Source organism: Pan paniscus, chromosome 1, assembly GCF_029289425.2.
Source record: "Pan paniscus chromosome 1, NHGRI_mPanPan1-v2.0_pri, whole genome shotgun sequence".
Lineage (NCBI taxonomy): Eukaryota > Metazoa > Chordata > Mammalia > Primates > Hominidae > Pan > Pan paniscus.
In genome coordinates this window covers 96,526,070-96,551,983 of record NC_073249.2, presented here as the reverse complement: position 1 = coordinate 96,551,983, position 25,914 = coordinate 96,526,070, and the positions used below count along the sequence as shown (strand labels likewise).

General features: G+C 46.6%; 1 protein-coding gene across 1 annotated transcript; it reads right to left on the bottom strand.

The window, feature by feature from the left end:
* Positions 1 to 4,890: 4,890 nt before the first annotated feature.
* On the bottom strand, positions 4,891 to 21,164 carry PGLYRP3 (peptidoglycan recognition protein 3). Its single transcript, XM_003817188.5, has 8 exons — positions 20,855 to 21,164; positions 18,823 to 18,918; positions 15,246 to 15,447; positions 13,128 to 13,246; positions 12,034 to 12,186; positions 10,586 to 10,784; positions 7,281 to 7,399; positions 4,891 to 6,293 (listed from the first exon to the last, which is right to left on the bottom strand). The coding sequence occupies exons 2-8, from the start codon at positions 18,875 to 18,877 to the stop codon at positions 6,115 to 6,117; spliced, it is 1,026 nt and encodes a 341-aa protein (XP_003817236.1). The 5' UTR covers positions 18,878 to 18,918; positions 20,855 to 21,164; the 3' UTR covers positions 4,891 to 6,114.
* Between the last annotated feature and the right edge of the window lie 4,750 nt (positions 21,165 to 25,914).

Here is a 25,914-nt window from a genome sequence, read left to right as displayed (position 1 = left end):
CTACACACCAGGACTAGGTACGTAGTATGAGTGTGCTAAATGGGTTCCTGCTTTCACAGAGCTTATAATCTAGTGGGAAATTCAGATGATTAAAACATGTATACAGACAGAGAGAGAAAAACACATAAATAAGTAATTATAAGTGAACATAGTAGAGGGAAATCCTAATTTGGGGACCTCAAGAGCTAGGCTCTTAGATGAAGTGGCACATGAGCTGAGCACTGGAGAGAGAGGAGGAAACTCCCCAGCTCCCCTCCCAGGCAGGCAGCTGCTTAACTTTTGGGTACCAGAGGGCTCTCAGCCACTCTGAGAGGGAGCCCCAGCTCCCCACCCATGGGGTGACATTTCTTACTCCAGCCGACCATGGAAAGTTCCCAAGAGGTCCCTGCCACACGTCCTGGGAGCTCCACCCCTGCCCACCAGTCCTTCCACCTAATAACACCTTCCCCTCTTGCAGGGCCAGGCTCTAATTAACGCCCCGCCTGACGGAACCTGCTGGGCCAGAAACACACTGGGTGTGCTCAGTCTGGCTCCCAAATGCATACCTTCCCCAGAGCCACCCTGCCCCTGGCCTTCTGACCCTCTCCTCCCACTCCCAGCACCCCCGCAGCCCTGGGGCAGGGTGTGGAGATGATTTTCAGGGCGCAGCGAGGAGATAATTTGTGGGTGTCTACTGTACTGAGACTCAGACCCACTTCCCCCACTAATCCTTTCACACTGCCATATTCTAGATGTTGGTGAAAGAGAAGAGAAAGAATAAAGACAGGCACGAACAGGAGCAGAAGGGCAGACAGACAGAAAATGAGGAGCATGAAGAAACAGGCAGGGGGGCAGCGTGAGAGAAAAGAAGAGGCCGAGAGGGAGGGGAGGGAGGCACAGACACACACAAGACACAATGTTGGAAAGAAAAAAGCCCACAACGTGAAGAGGAAGAGCCCAGAAGCATGGGGAAGGGTGGCAGGAAGCTCAGGAAGAAAGGTTTTCCTAAGTCAGCCAGTCGGAAGAAAGCCACCGCCAGGGGAGCAGCTGCAGTCGCGTTTCCCGCCCACCACACCCCACCACACCCACCACCCACAGCCCCAGAGGCTGCATCCACGACAGTGAGGGGTCACAGGAGCCTCCACAGGGGCGGGGTTGGAGGGCATTGGTGCTGGAGAAGATAGGATGTCTCCCCCAAATCTCACCAGCAGAGGGGAAGCCGCCAGAGGGTAAGGGGGAAGGATGGCCGGGCATTAAGAGGGAGTTCCCTGTGAGAAATCTGCGGAGGCTCAGCAGTGGAGACACTGGGATTTTCCGCTCTGCGACAAGAGTCTGAGACCAGCTGAGGGAGACACTGCCTCTGCCCAACCCATCCTGGCTTTCCTCCTACAGACGCTTAGGTGGCCCCAGCAGTGTGCCAGGCCCTGTACTGGCCCAGGAGACGGAGCGAGGGGAGCAGGTGCAGCCCTCGGGGAGTCCAAGCCGGCAGGGAGAAGGCACGCGGGCAGCAAAGAGGCACTACGAGGCCGGGGCCGAGTCCATGGGTGCTTGCGGTGGGAGACGCCATTTCTAGTTTGGAGAAGCAGGTTCTGGAAGAGCAAGCCTTTGAAAAGCAGCTAAAAAAAAAAAAAAGTGGGATTGGAGAGGTCAAGAGAGGGGAAGTTGTGCAGGCAAAGGCAGGAACATGTGAAAGCCCAGCGTGTGAGACTGCAAGTGACCCGCACGGGCTTGTTCTGTGGGAAAGAGATTATGGAGGCCCTAACCGACATACTCGTGTGTTGTTAGTTGACTCAGTGGGGAAGGAGAGGCCACACCATGATTTTAGCAGAGGGGTGATAGGAATCATGCCGTGCCTCAACCTCAGAACCTGGGTGCTCCTTCCTCTACTTAACTCATGGGGCGACTTGAACAGGTCATCTACCTCCTTCCGGTTCAGTGTTCCGTGAAACAGGAGGCTTTAACCAGATTGATATTCACTATGCTGGAACCAAAGAAAACTTTGGAGTCTTTTTTTCCCAGCTTATAATCATGGACAACCACTGAGTCGATGAGCTCTGGGCCCTTCCCACCCTGACAATGCCGGGGGCCATGAAGGGGCTGTGCCCCCTCCTTCACCGTGGGCTGCTTCAAACCTGCCCCACCCACTTGCAGGCCTGCCTGGCTCCTCCCTGCTCATCACCAGGTCTGGGAACAATCTGCACCAATTTTCCCCAGGCAGCTGCGGTTGATGCCCACAAAGGCACATCCTTCCTGCCACAGTCAAACAGGAGTAACAGATAGCAACAATCACACGCCTCACCCGATGCCAGTGGAATGGTTCTTCAATGCTGAGCACGAGTTCTCAGACCCTTACACCTGATCATTCATTTAACCCTCGCGATAATCCTCTGAGGGGGGTGTTAGTATTGCCCCTCACTCTAAATGATTAAGGGGAAGCTGGGAAGAATTTCTCTATAAAAGAACACAGGAGAAGCAAACTGCCTGGAATAAGCTGCCTTGAATTTGCCTTGAAAGAGCGTTTGCTGGCTGGGCACAGTGGCTCACGCTGTAACCCCAGCACTTTGGGAGGCCGAGGCAGGTGGATCACAAGGTCAAGAGATCAAGACCATCCTGGCCAACATAGTGAAACCTCGTCTCTACTAGAAATACAAAAATTAGCCAGGCGTGGTGGCAGGCGCCTATAGTCCCAGCTACTCAGGAGGCTCAGACAGGAGAATTGCTTGAACCCAGGAGGTGGAGGTTGCAGTGAGCCGAGATAGTGCCACTGCACTACAGCCTGGGCAACAGAGCAAGACTGTGTCTCAAGAAAACAGGAAGGAAGGAAGGAAGGAAGGAAGGAAGGAAGGAAGGAAGGAAGGAAGGAAGGAAGGAAGGAAGGAAGGAAGGGGCATTTGCCGGTTGAGTGCTCTGATTTTACTTAGTATGTTTAAGATCAATAAAAGTTGATAATTTGGGAAAAACAATAATCCAGACCATGCAGTATTTTTTCTTGAGACAGAGTCTTGCTCTGCCACCCAGGCTGGAGTGCAGTGGCACTATCTCGGTTCACTGCAACCTCCACCTCCCGGGTTCAAGCAATTCTCCTGTCTCAGCCCCACGAGTAGCTGGGACTACAAGCACCTGCCACCACACCTGGCTAATTTTTGTTTTTTTAGTAGAGACGGAGTTTCACCTTGTTGGTCAGGCTGGTCTTGAATTCCTAACTTCAGGTGATCCACCCGCCTTGGCTTCCCACAGTGCTGGCACTGCAGGCATGAGCCACCGCGCCCAGCCAATATTGTTGTTTTGAGGCCTTCATGAGTGCTGATGGAGTTGGGGAGTCTACAGTCTCTTCCAAAGTTCATAAGGGATGGGGGTTGGGGAGGGAGGTCAATGAGTCCCTAAGGCCTGGGAATGGTGTTTAAATCAAAAAGAGGAGACCCTCTATTTTGGAGGATTATAAGGAAGGCCAAGAATTATAAGGATACCTTCTTCATGAAACCATTTCTCAGCATCTCAGTCTACCCCTTTGGCTACTTCCTGCATGAGGGGATGTTAAACTCACCCCTGCTGGGGAAGGTTCCTCTGGGAAGCCTGTGCCCACACCCCACCCCTCCACCAGAAGGGGGCTAGCAGGAGTGTCACTTCTTACTGCAGGAGGAAGACCTTTCACTACAGGAGTTCTACTGGAGCCACCTTCCTCTGATTGTATAAATGGAGCAAGAGTTCTGAGTCTCCCTGGGCTTATGTGACCCTCTAGACAAACCATTCTTCCCCTGCTTACATAACCAGGATGCCATAGGGCAAATGACAAATGGACAGAATCAATCTAATGAGATCGGAGGGACCGTTTTGAAAGCACAGAGCTGTATACGGATTAGGCTGTTAAAGCCTGCTTTGTAAGAGACATGAAACACTGGAAGCAAAGACACAGCATCAGTACTCAAAACATGTACAGGGGGAAGAAAGCCCATGTTTCTGGCACCCCTTCTTCCTCCTTCCCTCTTTAAACCAAAAATAAAGCTCTAATCCCCACAACTGACTGACGAACCTCCATCTTGGCCAAGGGTATTCCAAAGGAAACCTGAAAATCTAGTTCAGGCCATGTTGGGAAGTGGGGTCAGACATGGCTCATTATACCCTTCTCCCTTAGGGATTCAGGCACAACTGACCAGCATTAACCTTAAAACAGAGATCTTAAGACTGACCAAACAGACTGTTGCTATAAGATATCAACATGACAATTAGCAGACCCTGAAAGAAATTGAAGTATTTTACCCCAAACTATATTTATTTGACATATTTTGAAATGGCCCTGTAAAGCTGTCTCTTGTGGGGAAAATTCCCATTCTGTAGAGAATTCCCTTCCCTCTCCAGGTCTTTTCCCTGATCCAGGAGAGAATTGACTAAGAGTCTGGCTCCTTTTAGGTCTGGTAAGAGCTCTGCAGCCTGCTACCTGGAGGTTTCATATGCATGATAAACCGTGGTCTCCACAATCCCCATCTTAACCCAGACATTCCTTTCTATTGGTTGGAGGTCTTTAGATAATAACTCTTTCAACCAATTGCCAATCAGAAAATCTTTGAATTCACTTATGACTTGGACGCCCTCCCCGCCACCCACCCACCTCCTGCTTGGAGTTGTCCCACCTTTCCAGCGAAACCAATATACATCTTACATGTATCGATTGATGTCTCATGTCTCCCTAAAATATATAAAACCAAACTGTAGCCTGACCACGTTGGGTACATGTTCTCAGGATCTACTGGGGCTGTGCCACAGGCCGTGATCACTAATATTTGGCTTAGAATAAATCTCTTCAAATATTTTACACAGTTTGACTCTTTGTCAACACCTTCCCTTGTTTCCAGATCAAAACCCGTGAAAACAAGAGCCAGCTCACGTGCCTCCAGTAAACAGCAGTACGTCATCATGCCCCCATCTGAAGAAAAGGAGCTTCCCTCTGGGCAAGAGGAGCCCAGGTAGGGAGGGCTACAGAGCACCAGGGCTCTGGGCTCTCTCTCAGCCCAACACCCAGTGGGACCCAGACAGGCAAGGGCAAGTGGCAGGCATTGGGCAGCTTGTGTGGACACAGCCCTGGCCTGACCCAGAGAAGCACATGCTCCCTGCCTTCAGGGTGCTCTTGGGGGACATGGACGCGAGACCCTAACAATACAGCCACCATTACAGACAGACGACCAGAGCCAGCTCTGAGCCTTGGACTGGGAGGGAACAGGAACAGAGAGAATGCTGGTGGGATGGGGACACTATCCAGGAAGGCTGCCTCAGAGGGGAAGTTCCGAAGCAAACTGGCAAGGTGAACAGGGACCTGAGTCCACTCATTCATTTATTCATCCATTTCTTTAACAAACATCTGTAGAACCTATTAAACTCCAAACACTGCTGAGGAACTGAGGATAGAGATGAATAAAATAGAATTCCTCCCTTGGAGAAACTTACAACCCAGAGGAGAGGACAGACATATCTATAAATCATATCTATAAATAATTACAGCCCTTAAGTAAGGGCTGCATCCAAATATGTACCAGTCCATGTGTGAGCAGAGAGGAGGGGTGGGCACACTGACCTAGGTCATGGGTGAGGGATGAAGGGTGGGGGCTTCCAGGCAGAAAACAGGGAAGTCTCACCAGGCAGAGGGGGGGAGAGGGAGAGAGAGAGAGAGAGAGAGAGTGAGAAAGCAAGAAAGAAGGTGAAAGGAAGGAAGGAAGGAAGGAAGGAAGGAAAGAAAGAAAGAAAGAAAGAAAGAAAGAAAGAAAGAAAGAAAGAAAGAAAGAAAGAAAGAAAGAGAAAGGAAGCAAAGAAAGAAAGAAGAGGAGACAGGGGTTGGGGGGAGAGAGAGAGAAATGCCACAAGGACCAGCCCATTGTCTCGCCTGACTGAGGAGGTAGGTGCCCAGGGGAGAGGTAGGTAAAGAGAGGGGAAGTCTAAACTCAGACCAATAGGGCTGTGAATGCCCAGCTGTGAGGTTTGGGGGCTCCTGGAGGATGTTGGCAGGAAAGGACATGACCATTCAAACCTGAGAAAGGATGGGCTGGCAGGGGAGGGGGACACAAGGTGCTGAGCCAGCTTGGCTGGTGAGGGTTGGAGAGACCCGGCAGGGGAGGGAGGGCAGTCTCAAAGGGAGTGGGGCCTCCTTCAGTGCTTGAAATGAGGCCAGGTGCTGATGATGTTATACAAAGCCTGCCCAGGGGACAGGATGTTGACCACGTCACTGTGGCCCATCAGCAGGTAGTTTGGAGTCAGGTACCCCTCAACCACGGCACACTGGATCAGGTCCTGGGCCGCCTCCAGCGCTGCAGCATTTGGAGGCTTTTCTGCAAAACACATTTTCCCGATCAGTCATTAGGGGCTCAAAGTTTCTTGATTAGGGAAGGGACAAGCACCTAGATTCCAGTTTCTTTCTTCCTCCACCACGCCCCATTCCGCCATCACCATAGCCAACACATTTACGTAAATTGTGGCAATCAGGCACAAAAAGAAAACAAGGTCATTGCTTTCTCTGATTCCTCCGTGCCAAAGTTTCTTCCAGAAGGTTAAAAACTGCTGTGGAGGGGGCCAGGCGCAGTAGCTCACGCCTGTAATCCCAGCACTTTGGGAGGCCAAGCAGGCGGATCACGAGATTAAGAGATCGAGATCACCCTGGCTAACACGGTGAAACCCCATCTCTACTAAAAATACAAAAAAAATTAGCCGGGCGCCTGTAGTCCCAGCTACTCGAGAGGCTGAGGCAGGAGAATGGCGTGAACCCGGGAGGTGGAGCTTGCAGTGAGCCGACATCACGCCGCTGCACTCCAGACTGGGATACAGAGCGAGACTCCATCTCAAAAATAAATAAATAAATAAATAAATATAAAAAACTGTTCTGGAGGAGAACTGCAGCACAACACACCACTTCTGAGCAGGTATAAAGCAGATACAGCACCACTGGGCCGCCCACTGGTTTTCCATAACAGGCAGTGGTGCTCCCCAAATTGTTGCCATGGCTAACAAGAAAGGGGACGCATTTGCCAACTGAGCGATAAAAGCACTGAAGTTTGCAAAAGACGTTTCCCCCCTTGCTCCATGTTTGCCTTGGATATAAAGCAAGGTGGAGCTGGGCATGGGGATGGGTGGATTTGGGGGTAAATGCTCTGTCTGAAAGGGGATCCTGGTGACATCCTGTATTAAGAGTCCACTTTAAAGCTAAAATGTTCCATTCACACTGCCAGGCACTACACGGCTGCCTTTCCCGCCATGCTTCCCAGACATGCTGCATGGTCCTTCAACCCCCAGCACCCCTCTACCCCATGCTCACCCCTTACCTACAAAGTAGCCGATGAAGGCAATTCCTAGGGCAATATCGTTGAATCCATAAGTGTGAGAGCCTTGGATGTGCCATCCAACCCCTTCATACACGCCACCATCCTGGCCCACCAGGAAGCTTAGGTCAGGAAAAGAAAATGAAGACAGTCACTCTGGGAAACAGAATTTAAGTACTTCATTCACTCCTTCAACCACTCATTCATTCTTTCATCCATTCATCCAATATTGACTGGAGATCTCTTATGTGCCAATGTGGACAAGGACAGAAAACAAAACAAAACAAAAAAATACCACAATCCACTTCAACCTGGCCTTTGTTCCCATCACACCACTAAATCTGACCCCTCCAAGGTGAGCAGTGGCTTCCTGGCACTAAGTACAATGGACACTTACTTTACTTCTAGACTACACTGACCCTGTTGACCACTCTCTTAAAATGTTCCCTTCCCCGGGCTTCCACAACCACACCCCTCCTTGTTCTCCTCCTCCTGCTGCTCCCTCAGGCCCCTCTGCCACCCCACCTTACCTTCCTCAAACATGGTGCTCCTCTGCACTCTAGTCTAGGCCATTCTCTCACTCAACGTATTCGCCCTGGACAATCATTGCCACAGCTTCAAGTACTACCTGTAAAAACAGTCCAAGCAAACCCAACTTCTTCTAAAATTTATCCAGCTAGAAAACTGGACAACACCCTGAATGCCTTCTACCCCCTCACTCAGCCCACCTGGTCACCAATCATGGCTTGTCAATTGTATTTCCTACACAGCTTCTAAATTCCTCCACTTCTTTCTAGACCAACTGCCACGATCCCACTGCAAGTCACTGGATCACTGCAATAGCTTCCTGCCCAGAGTTTTGCCTCCTTCCAACCCATTCTTAAAGTAGCACCCAGAGTGATTTTTCTAAAATACAAATCCTATCATAGAGCATGACCTCCCAAATAGTCTGCAGCTGCCTTTCAAATTGAGTCAGTCTCTCTGAGTCTGCTATGAGGCCCTCCGCGATGTGGCCCCTCCCAGGCTTTCCCACCCTTACTACTCACCACTCCTCTCTTTCAAATCTATTTGTAATGCTCTGTCTGAACCCCGGGCCCTGGCAAATACTGTTCCTCCTCACCCAGACACTCTTCCTCCTTCTTTGCCTGAATAAACCCCACTGCTTATCCATGTCCCAATGAGGATACTCCTCCCTCTAGAAGCCATTCTCAGACCCCAATCACCCCCCACAAAGCCTTGATTAGAGACTCATCATATACATTATCCTGTTCTGCATCCATCACAGTGCTCAAACACTTTGACTTGTAGTTACTTGTTAGCCCTCCTTCTCTCATATCTATCAGTGAAAGTTGTCAGAATCAAAATGGAGTCACTTGTGTCAAACTCTAACAAAAATAAATAAAGCCAGGAGGTTGAGAAGGGTGGACCCTCATGCACACAAGCCTACAATAAGAACTAGCACAAAGACTCTCTGAAGGACTCTTACGCACACAAGCCTGTAACAAGAACTTTTGCCAAAAACTTTCAAAACTGCAGCTTGTTACTAGTCACAAGGACATCTGGCTGATGAAGAACACTTGCCCAGCACACTGTCTCCACTAATGAACTGGTGTCACCTCCTGCGATAAGTTCCAATGTTCTCCAGTGTTCCCTTTATTTCAAAACAAACGATGTACACTTTTCCCTTTTGCCTTTAAAAGCTTCCCCTAGCCTGAACCTCTTTGGATATGCCTATGGTTCCTGTAGCATGCATATCCCAGATTTGCAAATTCCCTTTACACTCCCAAATAAAATACTTATCTTTATTCTCTTGCTTTTGTTTTTGTCTTTTTCAAACAGGGTCTCACTCTGTTGCTCAGGCTGAAGGGCAGTGGCACAATCATGACTCACTGCAGCCTCAAACTACTAGGCTCAAGCGATCCTCCGTTTCAGCCTTCCAAGTAGTTGGGACTGACTACAGGTATACATGTCACCACACCCAGCTAATTATTTTATTTTTTTGAAGAGATGGGGTCTCCCTATGTTGCCCAGGCTGATCTCAAACTCCTGACCTCAAGCAATCCTTCCGCCTCGGCCTCCTAAAATGCTGAGATTATAGGCATGAGCCACCGTGCCTGGCCAAATTAATCATCTTTGGAGAATCTCTCTCTGTTTGTTGTTAGATTGATATATCTCGTCTAGCATCAGGCATATAGTAGCTATCCAATAACTATTGATTAAAAAACTAGAAAATAATGTGTGAGTGGGTGCTTTGTCCTGATTACAGTCCATATCAGGGTTACAGGTGACATATCATGAGGCTGGAGCAGAAGGATATTGCAACAGGTTTTGAAAAGTCAAGGAACGGGGATGGAGTCTCTAAAGACTGAGTGAAAGAGGAAAACAAACATTCCCTCACCTTCTGGCATTTTCCATGTGGAATTTCCAGATTTTTAGTCAATTTCTTGTTACCTGTGCTAAATAACCATAGAAAGCCTATGGAAAATCCTGCAAAGTGAAGCAAGAATTCCCTCCTGTTTGCAAAGGCTGCTTTTAAAACAGGAGTTAAAAGGAGAGATAGTAGGCCCAGAACAACACATGTGCAAAAGCACATCTACCTGAGACTTTGTAAGATTTGTTGTGATTAAGTCACAGATGAATAATTGAAATACATTATACTCTAGCCCTAAATCCTTCCTTTGAAAATTCCAAGACATCTTCCAAGCAGCTTCTTCTACTCCATTAGTTTAATGTGTTTCTTTATTACAGACCTGGCATTAAAGGTACCAAAAGAAAATGTTTTGATCTTGCTCCCTGTCTTCAAACAGACAAAGCATTGTCCCTATTGTAGAGATGAGACAAAAGAGGCCCAGAGAGGTTAAAAGTTCCTACATCTATAAAATGAGGTAAGTAACACCAGAGGAATAGCAGGATTCTAACATTGGAGAGAGCAAGTTTGGAGCTGGGCAGACTGAGATAGGAGTGAGCAAGGCCTTTGTCTCTGACAGGTTAGAAGGGATTGCATTAAAAAGGTACAACCCTTCATGGCCTTCCCTGAGGGTATCACAGTCTTGCTTTATCACTAGGCTTCTAATGCCTTCTTTTCAGAATCTTCCCAACCACTAGTGGAGATAAGTCCAAGCAAGGTAACTGACCATTAGCTATGCTCTGAATGATCCTCAGCCCAATCTTGCAAAAATAAAATATGATGCCTTATGGAAAGCACCCAGCCCAAAGGAGAGGCTCAGGAAACATCAGTTCCCTCCCACAGCCTTCCTTCCTACAATCCTGAAGAAAAAGAGGGTTCTTTTGGCATTGATCCCACTTACTGATATCCAATGTCACAAAAGTTCCGTGTGTCCATGTGAAAGGACTGTATGTTTCGGACGACAGTCTGGCAGTCTGTGGATACAGTGCAGCTTGTGCCAGCGGTGTGGATGATGATGACATATTTGGCTGGGAGGTTCATTTTAGGGCAGTGTGTCTCTCTGGCTTCCCAAGCAGATCGTTTGATGATGTTGGGGCAAACTGTGGTAAAATGAAAAGCCAAGGAAGTAGGAATTTTTTTTGCCTCTCTGTAAGCAATCACTCAACTCCAGGCTGGATTTTTCCTCAGCCTCTCCCAGGCCTCCAGCACCCACGGGCACATCCTAATGTAATATCAGCTTTGGGATTCTGGGGAAGTCCAGTTGGGAGGTTTCTGATTCAGATGGCTGGAGCCAAGGGGCTGAGGCAAAAATCTACAGGCCTGATACCAATAGAAATCAGTGTATAAGCAGAAGGGAAAGGGCTGTGGGTTATACAGAGGCATGGTCATTGTCTTCAAAAGACCATGCATTGCAAATATATATGCAGGTATGTGCGCTTATGTAACAGGGCTACTACGCAGAAGTCAGTGGACTCTCCGAACTGATCACACATATTTGGAAACAACTTGAAATCTAGAGAGAACTGTACAAATATTAAGAAATTATCATTATTGAAGATAGTGCCTGTCCAAAAGCAAGAAACATTTTATTTGAGATTTACAGTTTTAAAAAGCTAATTCTAAAAATATCATTGATCCCAAGAAAAGGTCCACTAGCAGGAGTGCTTATTAATTTGACTGGTTTTAGGTTGCTGCTTATTCACTTCAAAATAGTGCATTATTTTCATTACTCAGCTTTTTGTTATATGCACTCTGATGTCAGCATCATCTGTGAGCACAAGCTTTTCTCTGAGCTGTGGCTGTGCTGTGGCCATGGCTGGTTTTTGCATTTAGAAAGGTATGTAAGCTTATGTATGTCCTTCGTGTCCCCACATAATAGACACAACTATGTATACATGTTAATCCCACTCCATTCCCACTCTATTTTTCTCCATAGCTTTTATGCCGTCTAACATCATATACATTTCTTTGTTATTTTGTTCATTTTCTGTCTTTTCTCACTGAAGTGCAAGCTTCCTGAAGGTGAAGAGTTTCATCTGTTTTGTTCACAGCTGTATGCTCAGTACTTAGAACAGTGCCTGCTATGCAGTAAGTATTTGTTGACTGACTGAAAATCTCTGTACATATGTATTTGTTTTAAGAAGAAGTCTATGGCTATCTCATTCTGATGGGATGGAGAGGAGGCCAGGAAGATGCCCTCTCAGAATTTTCCAGATCTCAAAGTAGGCATGAGATGTTCTTAGTCCCAGAATCCCATGGGGTCTAACAGGAAAAAGCACTCCCAAACGTGACTCCAAACATAGCTAGGTGGTGACGAGGAGGAGGGTGAGGTGACATGGAGGGTCTTACCCTTCCTGGGCATCACTGGATGTTGAGGGTCCAGGCAGGTCTCTTCTTTCAGAAGAAGTGGCTGAATATACCTGGGCGACAGGTGACCCTTCTGGATGGCATAGGAGATCAGACCCTCTGCAGCTGATAAGGCAGCAGGGCTGGGACTGCTGCCTTAAAGAGGAGGACAGGGAGCACAGAAATGTCAGTAAGAAACTCCACCTAGACCAGACACCTGCAGGAAGGATGATATGACCACTTGAGCCTGAATAACTGGATTGGAAGAGAGGAAACTGGTCCAGTTGCCCGAACAGAGTGCCTAAGAGGCAAGAAGCTACCTAGATCTCTTAGCAGCCAAGGTTGAAAACTTCTTCCAAGAGCCAAGCTAAGACTTTATCCACTCCATCTCTAGGCAGAAGAGCTGGAAGGCAGTGAAGGATACATGCAAAGGGAGGCCCACCTGACCAAGTCAGGTGTGCACTAGCACAGGAGAAAAGGCAACCAGAATTTACTCATAGCTCCCCTGATCAGGTGTGCAGCAGGCTCTTTATATCTGTTAACTCATAACTCTCACAGAAAACCTCTGAGAGAAATGCTGTTACCTAGCCCCAGCTGTCAAATGAGGATGCTGGCAGGTGCTGGTTTCATATGTATTATTTCTCAGCTCCATCCCTGTTCTGTGCTTTTCTCTATTTTTCTAGGGGCTAGAAGCCTGCAAATTATACCTCCAGATTTCCTTGCCTGCTGCCTTCTGGTCAGTTTCTACCAGTGGAAGAAACTGGAATAAGAGATGAGCCATGCTTCTCTGCCTCTGGCAGTCACAGCATCTATGTCAGACAACCTCAGACTTTAGAAGTGACAGCAATAACCGTGAGCTCAAGCAATGCCCATGCAAGCTTCAGCAATATCACAGGAGTACAGACCAGTAAAGAGAGGCAGAGGACAAAAAGTATGCATGTCACAGGATCCAAAGGAGAAAAGAACTTCAAGAGAAGGGTGATCATCAGAGAAGGTAAGTATGATGTAGGGTGAAAAGATGAGTGTTGACCCTTGGGAGTGGAGGAAGAGAGTGTACACAACTCTCCAGCACAGGGTCCGCAGGGAGTGACCCTTACCTATCTTATTGCCAAAGAAGGCGATGCCCAGGGAAATGTTGTTGTAGCCCTGGGTGTGCAAGCCTTGGATGTTCCAGCCAACACCTTCATACACCCTGCCATCATCCCCAACCAGGAAGCTGACAAGAAGGAAATAATGATTTTACTGCAAATCCCCATAAATGAAAACCTCTCACTGATCCTCAAAAGGAAAAGGGGTTCTGGAGGCTCATAAGTAAGTACTATGTTCCAATAACATAACAATGGGAGGTGCGGAATAACCAGTTTTAGACCTCCAAGAGACATGGGAATATATTTTAATTTTTGTTGGGATTTAGCTTGCATGTGTTTTCCAGAACCTCACTTTAAAAATACTCATTTGGTTCAAAGTGGAATTTGACTGCATGACACTCAAGGACCTGAGGACATTAGTCCAATGCTTTTCAAGAGCTTAAAAATTACTACATCATGTTTTTAAATTATAGGACCAAACACTTGAACATTCTCTAAAACAATTACGCCAGATTCAATAGTTCCTTTTGTATTGATGTTTTTCTTCAGATTCTCTTTAGGAATTTCCTTAAGCTCTTCTTTATCATAGAAATTTGTTTAGAATGTTCCTTTTTCACATTTACTTTTTAAATCAATTTTTTATTCTACTTCTTTTATTCCTGCCTCTTTATAATTTCTCTCCTCCACTTTCCAATCAGTCTTCAGAATTGATGTTTTCACAACTTTGCCGTATTCATCTTTTAATAGAACATGAGTTTCCGCAGCAAACTGAACACAGAAAGGACACCTCCCTTAGGTCAAGGAAAGACCCTGAACTGAGTCAGGCCGACTTTCCACCCTACACCGATGTCGACCTGAGGAATGGGTGTGGAGCCTGGTGTGTCCACCCCTTCCCTGGCTTTGCTGCCAGTACTTTCACAGGTTCCTTGGTCACTCCTGCAGCAGCCTGTGGTTAGTACAGTGTGAACAGTCCCTTACAGCTACTGTCAGCTGCATTGCAAAAACTGGAGATGGTCAAGTTGTCACTGTAGAAACCTGACTTAGAGATGCAGAGGCTGAAATAACTTAGGAATACGGTGACCAAACCAGACAACACAGCAGCGACAACAGCAGGATGGTGGAGGTGCTGGTGGCAGGGGCAGCAGGTGAGTCGTGGTTGACACGGCATGCCCCATGGGCAGACAGGGAAGACCCAGCCATCCCAGGGGTGCTGGGGGCCAAAACCAGGGCCTGCAGCTGCTCTTATTTATTTGTGTTTAAAAATAATAAATAAATAAGTAAGACTTAGATTTTCCTTTCCAAAATGGATAATTCAGAAATTATTTATGTTTGTCTTTAGAGTTCCATGCGGGACAGCCCCATTCCCACTCTCTCTTTCCCTCTCCTTCTACATGTGTCTCCTCATTCTTGAGGCTAAGGGAGAAAAGGTTCTGGGCTTCCACTGATGATCCCCACAGCAGAAACTCAATGCACAGTGCACAGCTCCTTCATGCCCTCCCTTGTTTCTTGCGGGTCTCTCCTCCCCGCCATTCCCAAAGCCCACTCTCCCCGGTGGGGTCCCCGGACTTGCTGTCAGAGTGGTCTTTCAGGGTAACAAGTGGGACACTGCTTCCCAGGTGCGAGTCCCTGTGAGGTGGGGAGGAGCAAGGGCTACACTGGCAGGTACTCTCACACAGCTCTGGGTACATGCTTCCTCTCTCTGAGCAGAGCTTTTAATTCCCCCAAACCATGGCTTTCCCGCCTGTGAAATAAGGGTAGGAATATGGGTAGGAACCCATTTCTCAGAGTAGCTGGGAGGGCCAAATTGGGTGATATTTGTGAAGACCTCTGTAAACTGTAACGTTTCATGAGTTCCAAGGGCTCAGTTAAAACTGCAGTTGTTACGTAACCTTCCTTGCTTTTTCACAGGAGCACCGGAATCGAAAGCCACTTAAATAAGTGACTTTGACTCATCCCTCTTACAATCCCCGAAGGATTCGGATTTTGTTTGATTCCCCTTTTACCATTTCTATTCATTACAAAAGCAATGTAAATGAAGCGCAGAAAATAAGAGCCACAGAGAAGGGGAAGTGGGAGGCACCCCCGTGACTTTGGATGTGGGCCTCAGGGACTTGGCTAGCCTCTTACTTGTATGCCACGTCGCACCAGCCTATGGTGTAGACGGAATGGGACTGCAACCCCCGCAGCATCTGGCTGCAAACGCTCTGCTGCTGGCACTGCATCCCTGGGAGCTGGTCTGTGATGATGTAGGCCACAGGCAGGGTCAGCAGGGCCCTGCAGGCAAGCGGTCTTGCCCCCCACTCCTTGCGGGAGACGATGGTGGGAGTATCTGTAGGGAAGACCACAGAATGGCACATAGCAGGCCCTGCCCATCTTCCCCCAACAGGTCGACCATGTGCCCTGACCTCTCATGCTCAGGCCCGGCCTGCCCCATGCATGGGAGACACCCTGGGGGAGCCCTTCACCCCCAAAGCCCCCTCCTTCTCTCCACTGTGGCTGAACCACTGCCCAGACACACGCTGCACTCAGCCTGGGAAGTCGTGCCGCCTTGTTCCCAGACAATCTCTCCTTGTCTTTCCCTGAAGGGCAAATCCCATCCCCTACTGCCCCCTGGCCTACATGCTCCCCTCCTTCAGAAAGCACCCCAGCCAACCCCGCCGCCCACCCTGAGGCTCTGAGCTGCCTCCTTAGCCCAGAAGCCTGAGAATGCATTTTCCTCACTGCCATTTGCCCTGGTCTCAACTGTGTCTCTTGTCTTCCCCTCCCCTAAGAACCGTGACTCTCTGAAGGAAGCTCTATCAGTCTGCTCAACTAGGGACTCCAGAGCCCACAGGAGGCTCCATAAACACGGGGTCTGCACCTCTTTCTTCCGGGCGAACACTCCCTAGCGGCAGGGCTGTGAGATCCCACCCACTGCGGCAGGCTACCTGAGGGCTCCCTTTCTCCATTCTCATCACGGGAGCCCCAGGAGCACTCTGAGGGACAATGGAGACACTGTCATGCTGGAGCTGGGAGTGGAGGACATGTCTTTTCTCTCTGGGTTTTTTCTCCTTCTCTCTCTCTCTCTCTTTTTTTTTTTTTTTTTTTTTTTTTTGAAATGGAGTCTCGCTCTGTCACCCAGGCTGCAGTGCAGTGGCGCGATCTCAGCTCACTGCAGCCTTCACCTCCCGGATTCAAGCAATTCTCTTGCTTCAGCCTCCCAAGTAACTGGAATTACAGGTGCGTGCCACTATGCCAAACTAATTTTTTGTATTTTTAGTAGAGACAGGGTTTCACCGTGTTAACCAGAATGGTCTCGATCTCGTGACCTCGTGATCCACCCTCCTAGGCCTCCCAAAGTGCTGGGATTATAGGCGTGAGCCACTGCGCCCAACCTCCTTCTCTTTCTTCATTTGAGTCTCTCTTCTTTTTCTCTCCTTAGGCTGAGGAACTCCCCTTTGCCTAAGGACTCAGGATGATCCCTGGGAGTGGTTGGAGACAAACCTCTTGGGATTCCTCTTCACCCCTTTGACTTTCAGCCCAGACATTATCAAGTCCTGAGAAACATTTCTGACCACTTAAGAAGCCCCAGCCAATCTCCAAACCGCCTCACCATTGCGACCCTTGTGAATGAACTGTGAGATGCTGACAAACAGGTCCATAAGCCTCTGGGACAAGCCTCTGGCTTGGGTCTCACTCCAGGAGAACTGTGGAAAATCCCCTGCAAGAGAGCACTGGTGCATTGGTGCACTCCTTGGAGTGCACATGGCCAGCAAGCTCAGAGGCTGGGCCAGACATCCCACTCCGCAGTGCACAGCCTCTCCTCCTCCCCAGGTCACCTAACATCTTCTAGCAAGCACACAGAGGAGAACCACAGAAGTCTCTGGCCTTGGCCTGCCTCTGCCTTCCATATCTGCCCAGAGAGGCCTTTGTTCTCCCACCTCCCCCAGCCTCCCTCCATTCCAGGAGCACTGCAGTCTCGCCTGCTACCTTATCTGGGCAGTGCCACGTTTCCTGGTTCACCGGCAGACCTACTAATCAAATTGTCGGTACCCAGCAGAGTGTCACATACCAAGACAGTTGTGACATGTTGAGCTAACACACGTCTTAATCACCTATTGGTGCCAGACAAGGTTCTTGAAATAGAAATATACAGATCATTGTGACCACCTTCAAAAACTAGACGTTTTAGAGACGTTTTACTGTGGATTAGCCACTGCCAGCCTGTCCTTATCCCCCATTGCTCCCATTCAGTACCAGGGGTCCTGGGAGCAGTAGCCAATGGCAGCAGTGACATTGTCAGCAACCCCACCTCCCACAGACCAGCCCTGTGGTTACAAAGCACATCCAAGGATGCTATCAGAATTGTGGCTTAAAACAACTTCATGAGTTAAGCAAAGCAACTATGCTGTCTATACAGAAGGGAAACCAAGTCTTAGGGAAGTTAGGTTACTTGTCTAACATAACAGAGGTTTTAAGCATAGATTTAGATTCCAATCAGAATCTCTGACCCCGAAGCCCCTGTTCATAACAACTGTACTCTGCAGCCTCCCCAAAGTTGTCAGATGAACTTGGGTTAGTCACTGCCACAATGTGACCTGTTTCTCTTCCTACAAGACAAAGTCACTGAGGGTCTCCACCATGATTCTGAGGTTCTGTCCTTCTGTGAAATCAAGAGCAAATACATGACCAGGACACCAAGTCCAAGGTGTGCTGGAGAGACTGCTGAGGACAGGAGCCCACCTCAGAGGCAGAAGGCCTAAGCTGGGCTGTGAAGGGGACACAGAGGACTGGGGAGGGGGAGGGAGGAGCCTGGAGAGGACACTTTACAAATGAAACCCACAGGACTCTCAGAGTGGAAGAGCAGCCCGCAGGCCAACACTGACACCTGGCAGGCAGGACAGGGGCAGGGCAGGAACCAGGAGGCAGGGATGAGGACCACACAAAACTCCCTGCTTTGCTTGGGCAAGTTAATTTCCCCATCAGGGCCTCAGCTTCTCCATTCATACAATGAAAGGCCTGTGAGTTTCTCTAACACTAACTCCAGGTAATCCCATTAAATTTGCTGTCTGAGTAGCAGAGGACAGAGAGAAAGCTATATTACATTTTTCCTTCAGAAGGGGGTCTGTGTATGTAAGACAAACTGAAAAACATGTCATATTTAAGAATCACCAAGCTCACTTTCATTTTAATTCAACAGCATTTGTTTAATGAACATTGGTATGTGTCTACTCCTATGTATATAACGATAAGAAATCTTCTTAATCTAGAGAAAGGGCATTGCTACTCTTGGGGAATTTGCTTTTATTTACAAATGTAGACCCAAGTGCTGGGTTTAACTATGACTGGTATAATAATGATGGTGATAATAATTAAATCATAGCTACAAATTACCCAGCACTTACTGCTTGGGCATTGTGCTAAATGGCGCACACTTGTGATCTAATTTAATCCTCAAAAACAACTCTAAGAAATGAGCAATATTATCCTTTCATCATGGGAGCAAATAAGATTCCAAGAAATTGAATAACTTGTTGAAGACCATAACAAAGGGCAGGCAAGGATTTGAAAAAAATCTGTAAACTCTAGAACAGGGCTCCAAATTGCAAAGCTACACTATCCACTAACAAAGTGAAAGCACTTGGATGGGTTTCTATTATTAAACTTGAGAACAGTCTTCTCTTGCTCATCAAAAGCACTTCTGATACAAGTAAATAAAACTTACCCCAAGCCTGGACACCCAGAATGAAGAAGGCAAGAAGCCATGGCAGCTTGCCCATGTGGTCCCAGGACTCTGACCGGGAGAGTGTGGACGGCGGCCCTGGAAGAGAGGCTAACAGTTAACACAACCATGCTAACTCTGCAAGTGGAGCACCCACCTACTATGTGGCACCACTGTCTGCCTCCCCTACCATCCTGTGGCTTCCTGAGGGCCAGCACCTGGCTCAGGCTTCTCAGGGCCCCTTAAACACATCAGGTGCCCAATAAATGTGAGGGCACTAATGGCTATGTCTAGCCACCGACTCCCCACCCACCTCCTCTTGCCCTGGGCAACTCCTGGTTCCTCATAGAAGCACAGTGCCTGATCTTAGGCCTTTCAGGGTAGAAAATAACAATTTCTAAAATCCTCGAGGTAGCTGTTATGAAAAAACACTGTGTATGTATTTTCATATCTAGTGGTGCAATTTCATATTTGATTCAATTTTTATAGGTAAGAACATTGAGGCTCAGATGGAGTGAACTACAAGCAGAAGCAGGCTTGACTTTGTCCCCTGCACCATTTGAGAGTCCCAGGTATGTAAAGTCATTCAATTCAGTCATCTACTCTGCAAAGATCCCTGACAGTTGTTCGACTAACCTCTTCTTTAGTGAGAATCATAATAACAGCTACCACTTACTGACTGCATTCTGTGTTCCGAGGTTTTTGCTGAGGACTCCATGGATATTCACTAAGTAGTCTCACAATGACCTATGAGACCCGCACTTATCATCAGAACACTGGGCCTCAGAGAGTTTGAGTCACTTATCCTAAGTTTCCCAGATAATAGGGTCAGAGCCAGATTCATACCCAGGTCTGTCTGACTCCAGAGCCTCTGCCTGAAACTTCACAACCTGTTTGAGTTTCTGATGGACGTTCTCAACGTGGGCCCAAGAGGTTGAACTATAGGATCACTATAGCCTTTTCCAGCTCCAGGAATCTTTCCTGCTCTTTCAGGTAGAAGTAAATTGCTTACTCATACTCAGTCAGACTGAAACTTTAGCTCTATGAGCTACCACCCAAAACATCAACTTTCCCCCCAGTTTTCCTACTGAGAGAATATAAAGTGGAGTTTGAAACCAAATGGGATAGATCATTGTCCTCCAGGGTTTTTAAACTGCAATCAGCAGTCCCCAAATGGAAAATTTTTAAAACCATGTCTTAAGAGTAGAGCATGTGGAAGCCTCCTGGGTCAGGACAAGCAACCACTTAGCAGATAACAGCCAGGATTCCATTCATTCAGGAAAACTGCAGTGAAGACAAAATGAGCCAATTACAAATGAGGCAGGCACCTAATAAATATAAAGAAAAATGTTCAGCCTCCCTCATTAGTTAAATGAGAGGTAAGGATTCACTTTCCCAAGATTGAAGCCCTGTTAGGAGCTGGCCTCCTGCAAAGCTACTGGAAGCCACTATCAATTCTGGTTTGCACCCTGGTCACTTAATCATTGTGCTTCCACAACCATGAAACGTCAGTATGGCAAATCCTGCCCCAAGCTGGTCATATCATACATCCAAAATATCAAGGCTTCAGCCCAGTCCCTGACCTTGCCAGAGACAGAACTGATAGTGTCTCCAACCCACACCATGAACTGCAAACACTAAGCTGGTAGGATAAGCTGGAGCCAAGGATTTACCACCTTGGCTCACATTGCTGTGCATCCTGTATACTGAAAGAAACATTAGACCAGGAGACAAGTGAAACATAATAGATAAGAATTTAGGGCTCTACAGAAAAGGAAGAAATTGGGTAGAGGTAACCTCAGAACCCACAGCCTTGCCAAGAAAGATCCAGCAGTGGTGAAACCAAACTCATTTAGAAGAATTTAGAATGAAGAAAATTTTCTTATTTGGAGAAAGAGTTCCAAAAAAGGAGATCAGGGGAGCTTTCCCTACCATGTACACATTTTAACCCTATAGACTTCAGTCCCATTGCTGAATGAAGGTTTCTAAAGAAACACACACACACACACACACACACACTCAAACTCACAGATACCTGTGGGTTCTGTGCTGTTCCAGCCCAGCAGGTCAGGGTGCAGTCGGCTTGCCCCTGATTGGCCAGCAGCTCCTTCCCTTCCAGACTTGGCCTCCAGGCCCTGCCCTTCTTCTCCAGCTGGTGCCTCCTCAGGCCTTCACTCCCCCTGGCCCTAGAGGGCACTCCCTCCCTGGGAATGGAGCACTTGGGCTCTGGCTTCCCAGAGAGAAGAGGAGAGCCCAGGATCCCTAACAAAAGATGGAAGAGAAGAGAAAGGCAGAGGGCTGAGGCTCCAAGCCAGCTCTGTTTACAGCACCCAGAGAAACTTAAGTGGGAACAGACCCAGGCTGAGAGCACCTGGGGACCCGCCCTGTGAATAAGCCCAGGTAGCTCCTCCCTGGGAAAGGGCGTGATTGCCCAACACTCCCTGAGTTCCTTCCTCATCCCCAGCCCTTATGTCTTGTAGACTGGGGTCCCGGGGGTCCTGTCCCTGACATCTGGGAACTTCCTACCAATGAAGATCTATCTGTTCCAGGTTCCACTGGAGTCACCAGCAGGGGCAGGAGGAAGGGACAGAAATTGAAAAGCACATTCCCAGGAGGCAGCTAGCAATGTGTCATCACTAGAACTTATTCTGACCCTGTAGCTATCATGCCCATTCATCCACCACTTCATCTCAACTTCAAACTCTTCCCTTGAAACAAACCAAGGCTCTCCCCTCCTCACGCATTCCTGACAGTGGCCCTCAATCCTCAACTCTGGTCTCCAAGAATCCCTGTCTCTTCTCTGAAGAGGTTGATGCATAAGACTTTACAGTCAGGCTCAGCCAAGGGTACCTGAGCTGCAGCCCCCTGGATGGGGAATGCTCAGGCGAGAGGTCTTGGAAAGTACCATGCACCCTTTAGAAGATACTTGGATACCCACTCTGTTCTATACACTGATCAGCCCAAACCACACTTCAGGGACAAAAGCTGAGGAGACCTCTCCTAGACCCCACAGCCTCACATGGCTGCCAGCATCTGAGGGAGACATGCTGAGTGACCTCCATTTTCCATAGGGTGGGGAATCTTGGGTGAGGACCTCAGAGACAGACATCTAGGAAGGGGACCAGGAATTATAGTTGGTGACAATGACGGACACTATGAGTCTGAAATTTTTATTTATGATTTTGGATCTTTTGCAATCATGATTAAGTCCTTAAAATGAAAATGGTTTATAAGCTCATCTTTAGAACAGCAAGTTAGGGAGAACTGAGAGACTGTCTCACTCTAAGACCAGACATGGAAGAGAAGAAACCCAAGTGATAAAGGGGGCAGTGACAGCCCACAAAAGGAAAGGAAAATGGGTAGGATCCTGCAGTCCCCAACTGGAGATCGAAGGACACCAAGGGATTAGCTGGCAGAAAGTCTGAAGCAAGACCACTGTTACCCAAATGGTATTTTCATTAAAATTAGAGAAAGTGTTCCTTCCACAGGTAAAAGTTATAGCTAATATGTTAATGCTAATGAAAGCAATTAGGATAAACAGCTACTTTGTATAAATTATGTAAATTGAAGTATTAAACAAAATAGCACTTTGAATTTTTAATTACAATAATTAGGAACTCAAAGTCACTCACATATAATTTTTTTTAGTTATATTTTAAGTTCTGGGTTACATGTGCACAACATGCGGGTTTGTTACATAGGTATACATGTGCCATGTTGGTTTGCTGCACCCATCAACTCGTCATTATATTAGGTATTTCTCCTAATGCTATCCCTCCCCCAGCCCCCAACCCCCTGACAGGCCCCAATATGTGATGTTCTCCTCGCTGTGTCCATGTGTTCTCATTGTTCAACTCCCACTTATGAGTGAGAACATGCAGTGTTTCGTTTTCTGTCCTAGTGATAGTTTGCTGAGAATGATGGCTTCCTTCATCCATCATTGGATGAATGATGGATGGACCTTCATCCATGTCCCCACAAAGGACATGAACTCTTCCTTTTTTATGGCTGCATCGTATTCCTTGGTGTATATGTGCCACATTTTCTTTATCCAGTCTATTATTGATGGACATTTGGGTTGGTTCCAAGTCTTTGCTATTGTGAATAGTGCTGCAATAAACATATGTGTGCATGTGTCTTTATAGCAGCATGATTTATAATCCTTTGGGTATATACCCAGTAATGTGATGGCTCAGTCAAATGGTATTTCTAGTTCTAGATCCTTGAGGAATTGCCACACTGTCTTCCACAATGGTTGAACTAATTTACACTCCCACCAACAGTGTAAAAGCGTTCCTATTTCTCCACATCCTCTCCAGCATCTGTTGTTTCCTGACTTTTTAATGATCACTATTCTAATTGGCGTGAGATGGTATCTAATTGTAGTTTTGATTTGCATTTCTCTAATGACCAGTGATGATGAGGATTTTTTCATGTGTCTTTTGGCTGCATAAATGTCGTCTTTTGAGAAGTGTCTGTTCATATCCTTTGCCCACTTTATGATGGGGTTGTTTTTTCTTGTAAATTTGTTTAAGTTCTTTGTAGATTCTGGATATTAGCCCTTTGTCAGATGGATAGATTGTAAAAATTTTCTCCCATTCTGTAGGTTGCCTGTTCACTCTGCTGATAGTTTATTTTGCTGTGCAGAAGCTCTTTAGTTTAATTAGATCCCATTTGTCGATTTTGGCTTTTGTTGCCATTGCTTTTGGTATTTTAGTCATAAAGTATTTGCCCATGCCTATGTCCTGAATGGTATTGCCTAGGTTTTCCTCTAGAGTTTTTATGGTTTTAGGTCTTACATTTAAGTCTTTAATCCATCTTGATTTAATTTTTGTATAAGGTGTAAGGAAGGGATCCAGTTTCCGCTTTCTATATGGCTAGCCAGTTCTCCCAGCACCATTTATTAAATAGGGAATCCTTTCCCCATTTCTTGTTTTTGTCAGGTTTGTCAAAAATCAGATGGTTGTAGATGTGTGGTGTTATTTCTGAAGGCTCTGTTCTGTTCCATTGGTCTATATCTCTGTTTTGGTACCAGTACCATGCTGTTTTGGTTACTGTAGCCTTGTAGTATAGTTTGAAGTCAGCTAGCATGATGCCTCCGGCTTTGTTCGTTTTGCTTAGGATTGTCTTGGCTATGAGGGCTCTTTTTTGGTTCCATATGAACTTTAAAGTAGTTTTTTCCAATTCTGTGAAGAAAGTCAGTGGTAGCTTGATAGCATTGAATCTATAAATTACTTTGTGCAGTATGGCCATTTTCATGATATTGATTCCTTCTATCCATGAGCATGGAATGTTCTTCCATTTGTTTGTGTCCTCTTTTATTTCATTGAGCAGTGGTTTGTAGTTCTCCTTGAAGAGGTCCTTCACATCCCTTATAAGTTGGATTCCTAGGTATTTTATTCCCTTTGTAGCAATAGTGAATGGGAGTTCACTCATGATTTGGCTCTCTGTCTTTTATTGGTGTATAGGAATGCTTGTGATTTTTTCACATTGATTTTGTCTCCTGAGACTTTGCTGAAGTTGCTTATCAGCTTAAGGAGATTTTGGGCTGAGACAAGGGGTTTTCTAAATGTACAATCATGTCGTCTGCAAACAGGGACAATTTGACTTCCTCTTTTCCTAATTGAGTACACTTTATTTCTTTCTCTTGCATGATTGCCCTGGCCAGAACTTCCAGTACTATGTAGAATAGGAGTGGTGAGAGAGGGCATCCTTGTCTTGTGCTGGTTTTCAAGGGGAATGCTTCCAGCTTTTGCCCATTCAGTATGATATTGGCTGTGGGTTTGTCATAAACAGCTCTTATTATTTTGAGATACGTTCCATCAATACCTAGTTTATTGAGAGTTTTTAGCATGAAGGGCTGTTGAATTTTATTGAAGGCCTTTTCTGCGTCTATTGAGATAATCATGTGGTTTTTGTCATTGGTTCTGTTTACGTGATGGATTACATTTATTGATTTGCATATGTTGAACCAGCCTTGCATCCCAGGGATGAAGCCGACTTCGTTGTGGTGGATAAGCTTTTTGATGTGCTGCTGGATTTGGTTTGCCAGTATTTCATTGAGGATTTTCGCATTGATGTTCATCAAAGACATTGGCCTAAAATTCTCTTTTTTGTTGTGTCTCTGCCAGGCATTGATGTCAGGATGGTGCTGGCCTCATAGAATGAGTTATGGAGGATTCCCTCTTTTTCTATTGATTGGAATAGTTTCAGAAGGAATGGTACCAGCTCCTCTTTGTACCTCTGGTAGAATTTGACTGTGAATCTGTCTGGTTCTGGACTTTTTTTGGTTGGTAGGCTATTAATTATTGCCTCAATTTCAGAACCTGTTATTGGTCTATTCAGAGATTCAATTTTTTCCTGGTTTAGTCTTGGGAGGGTGTATGTGTCGAGGAATTTATCCATTTCTTCTAGATTTTCTAATTTATTTGCGTAGAGGTGTTTGTAGTATTCTCTGATGGTAGTTTGTATTTCTGTGGGATCGGTGGGGATATCCCCTTTATTATTTTTTAGTGCACCTATTTGATTCTTCTCTCTTTTCTTCTTTGTCTTGCTAGCAGTCTATCAATTTTGTTGATCTTTTCAAAAAACCAGTTCCTGGATTCATTGATTTTTTGAAGGGTTTTTTGTGTCCCTATCTCCTTCAGTTCTGCTCTGATCTTAGTTATTCTTGTCTTCTGCTAGCTTTTAAATGTGTTTGCTCTTGCTTCTCTAGTTCTTTTAATTGTGATGTTAGGGTGTCGATTTTAGATCTTTCCTGCTTTCTCTTGTGGGCATTTAGTGCTATAAATTTCCCTCTGCACACTGCTTTAAATGTGTCCCAGACATTCTGGTACATTGTGTCTTTGTTCTCATTGGTTTCAAAGAACATCTTTATTTCTGCCTTCATTTCGTTGTTGACCCAGTAGTCATTCAGGAGCAGGTTGTTCGGTTTGCATGTAGTTGTGCGGTTTTGAGTGAGTTTTTTAATCCTGAGTTCTAGTTTGATTGCACTGTGGTCTGAGAGACAGTTTGTTGTGATTTCTGTTCTTTTGCATTTGCTGAAGAGTGTTTTCCTTCCAATTATGTGGTCAATTTTAGAATAAGTGCATTGTG

Coding starts and splice junctions, on each gene's coding strand:
- PGLYRP3 (XM_003817188.5), bottom strand. CDS start 18,877: ATGGGCAAGCTGCCATGGCTTCTTGCCTTCTTCATTCTGGGTGTCCAG. Junction 12,187..13,127: donor CTTCTTTGGCAATAAGATAG/GTAAGGGTCACT, acceptor CTCCTCTTTAAG/GCAGCAGTCCCAGCCCTGCT. Junction 6,294..7,280: donor CTTCATCGGCTACTTTGTAG/GTAAGGGGTGAG, acceptor TGTGTTTTGCAG/AAAAGCCTCCAAATGCTGCA.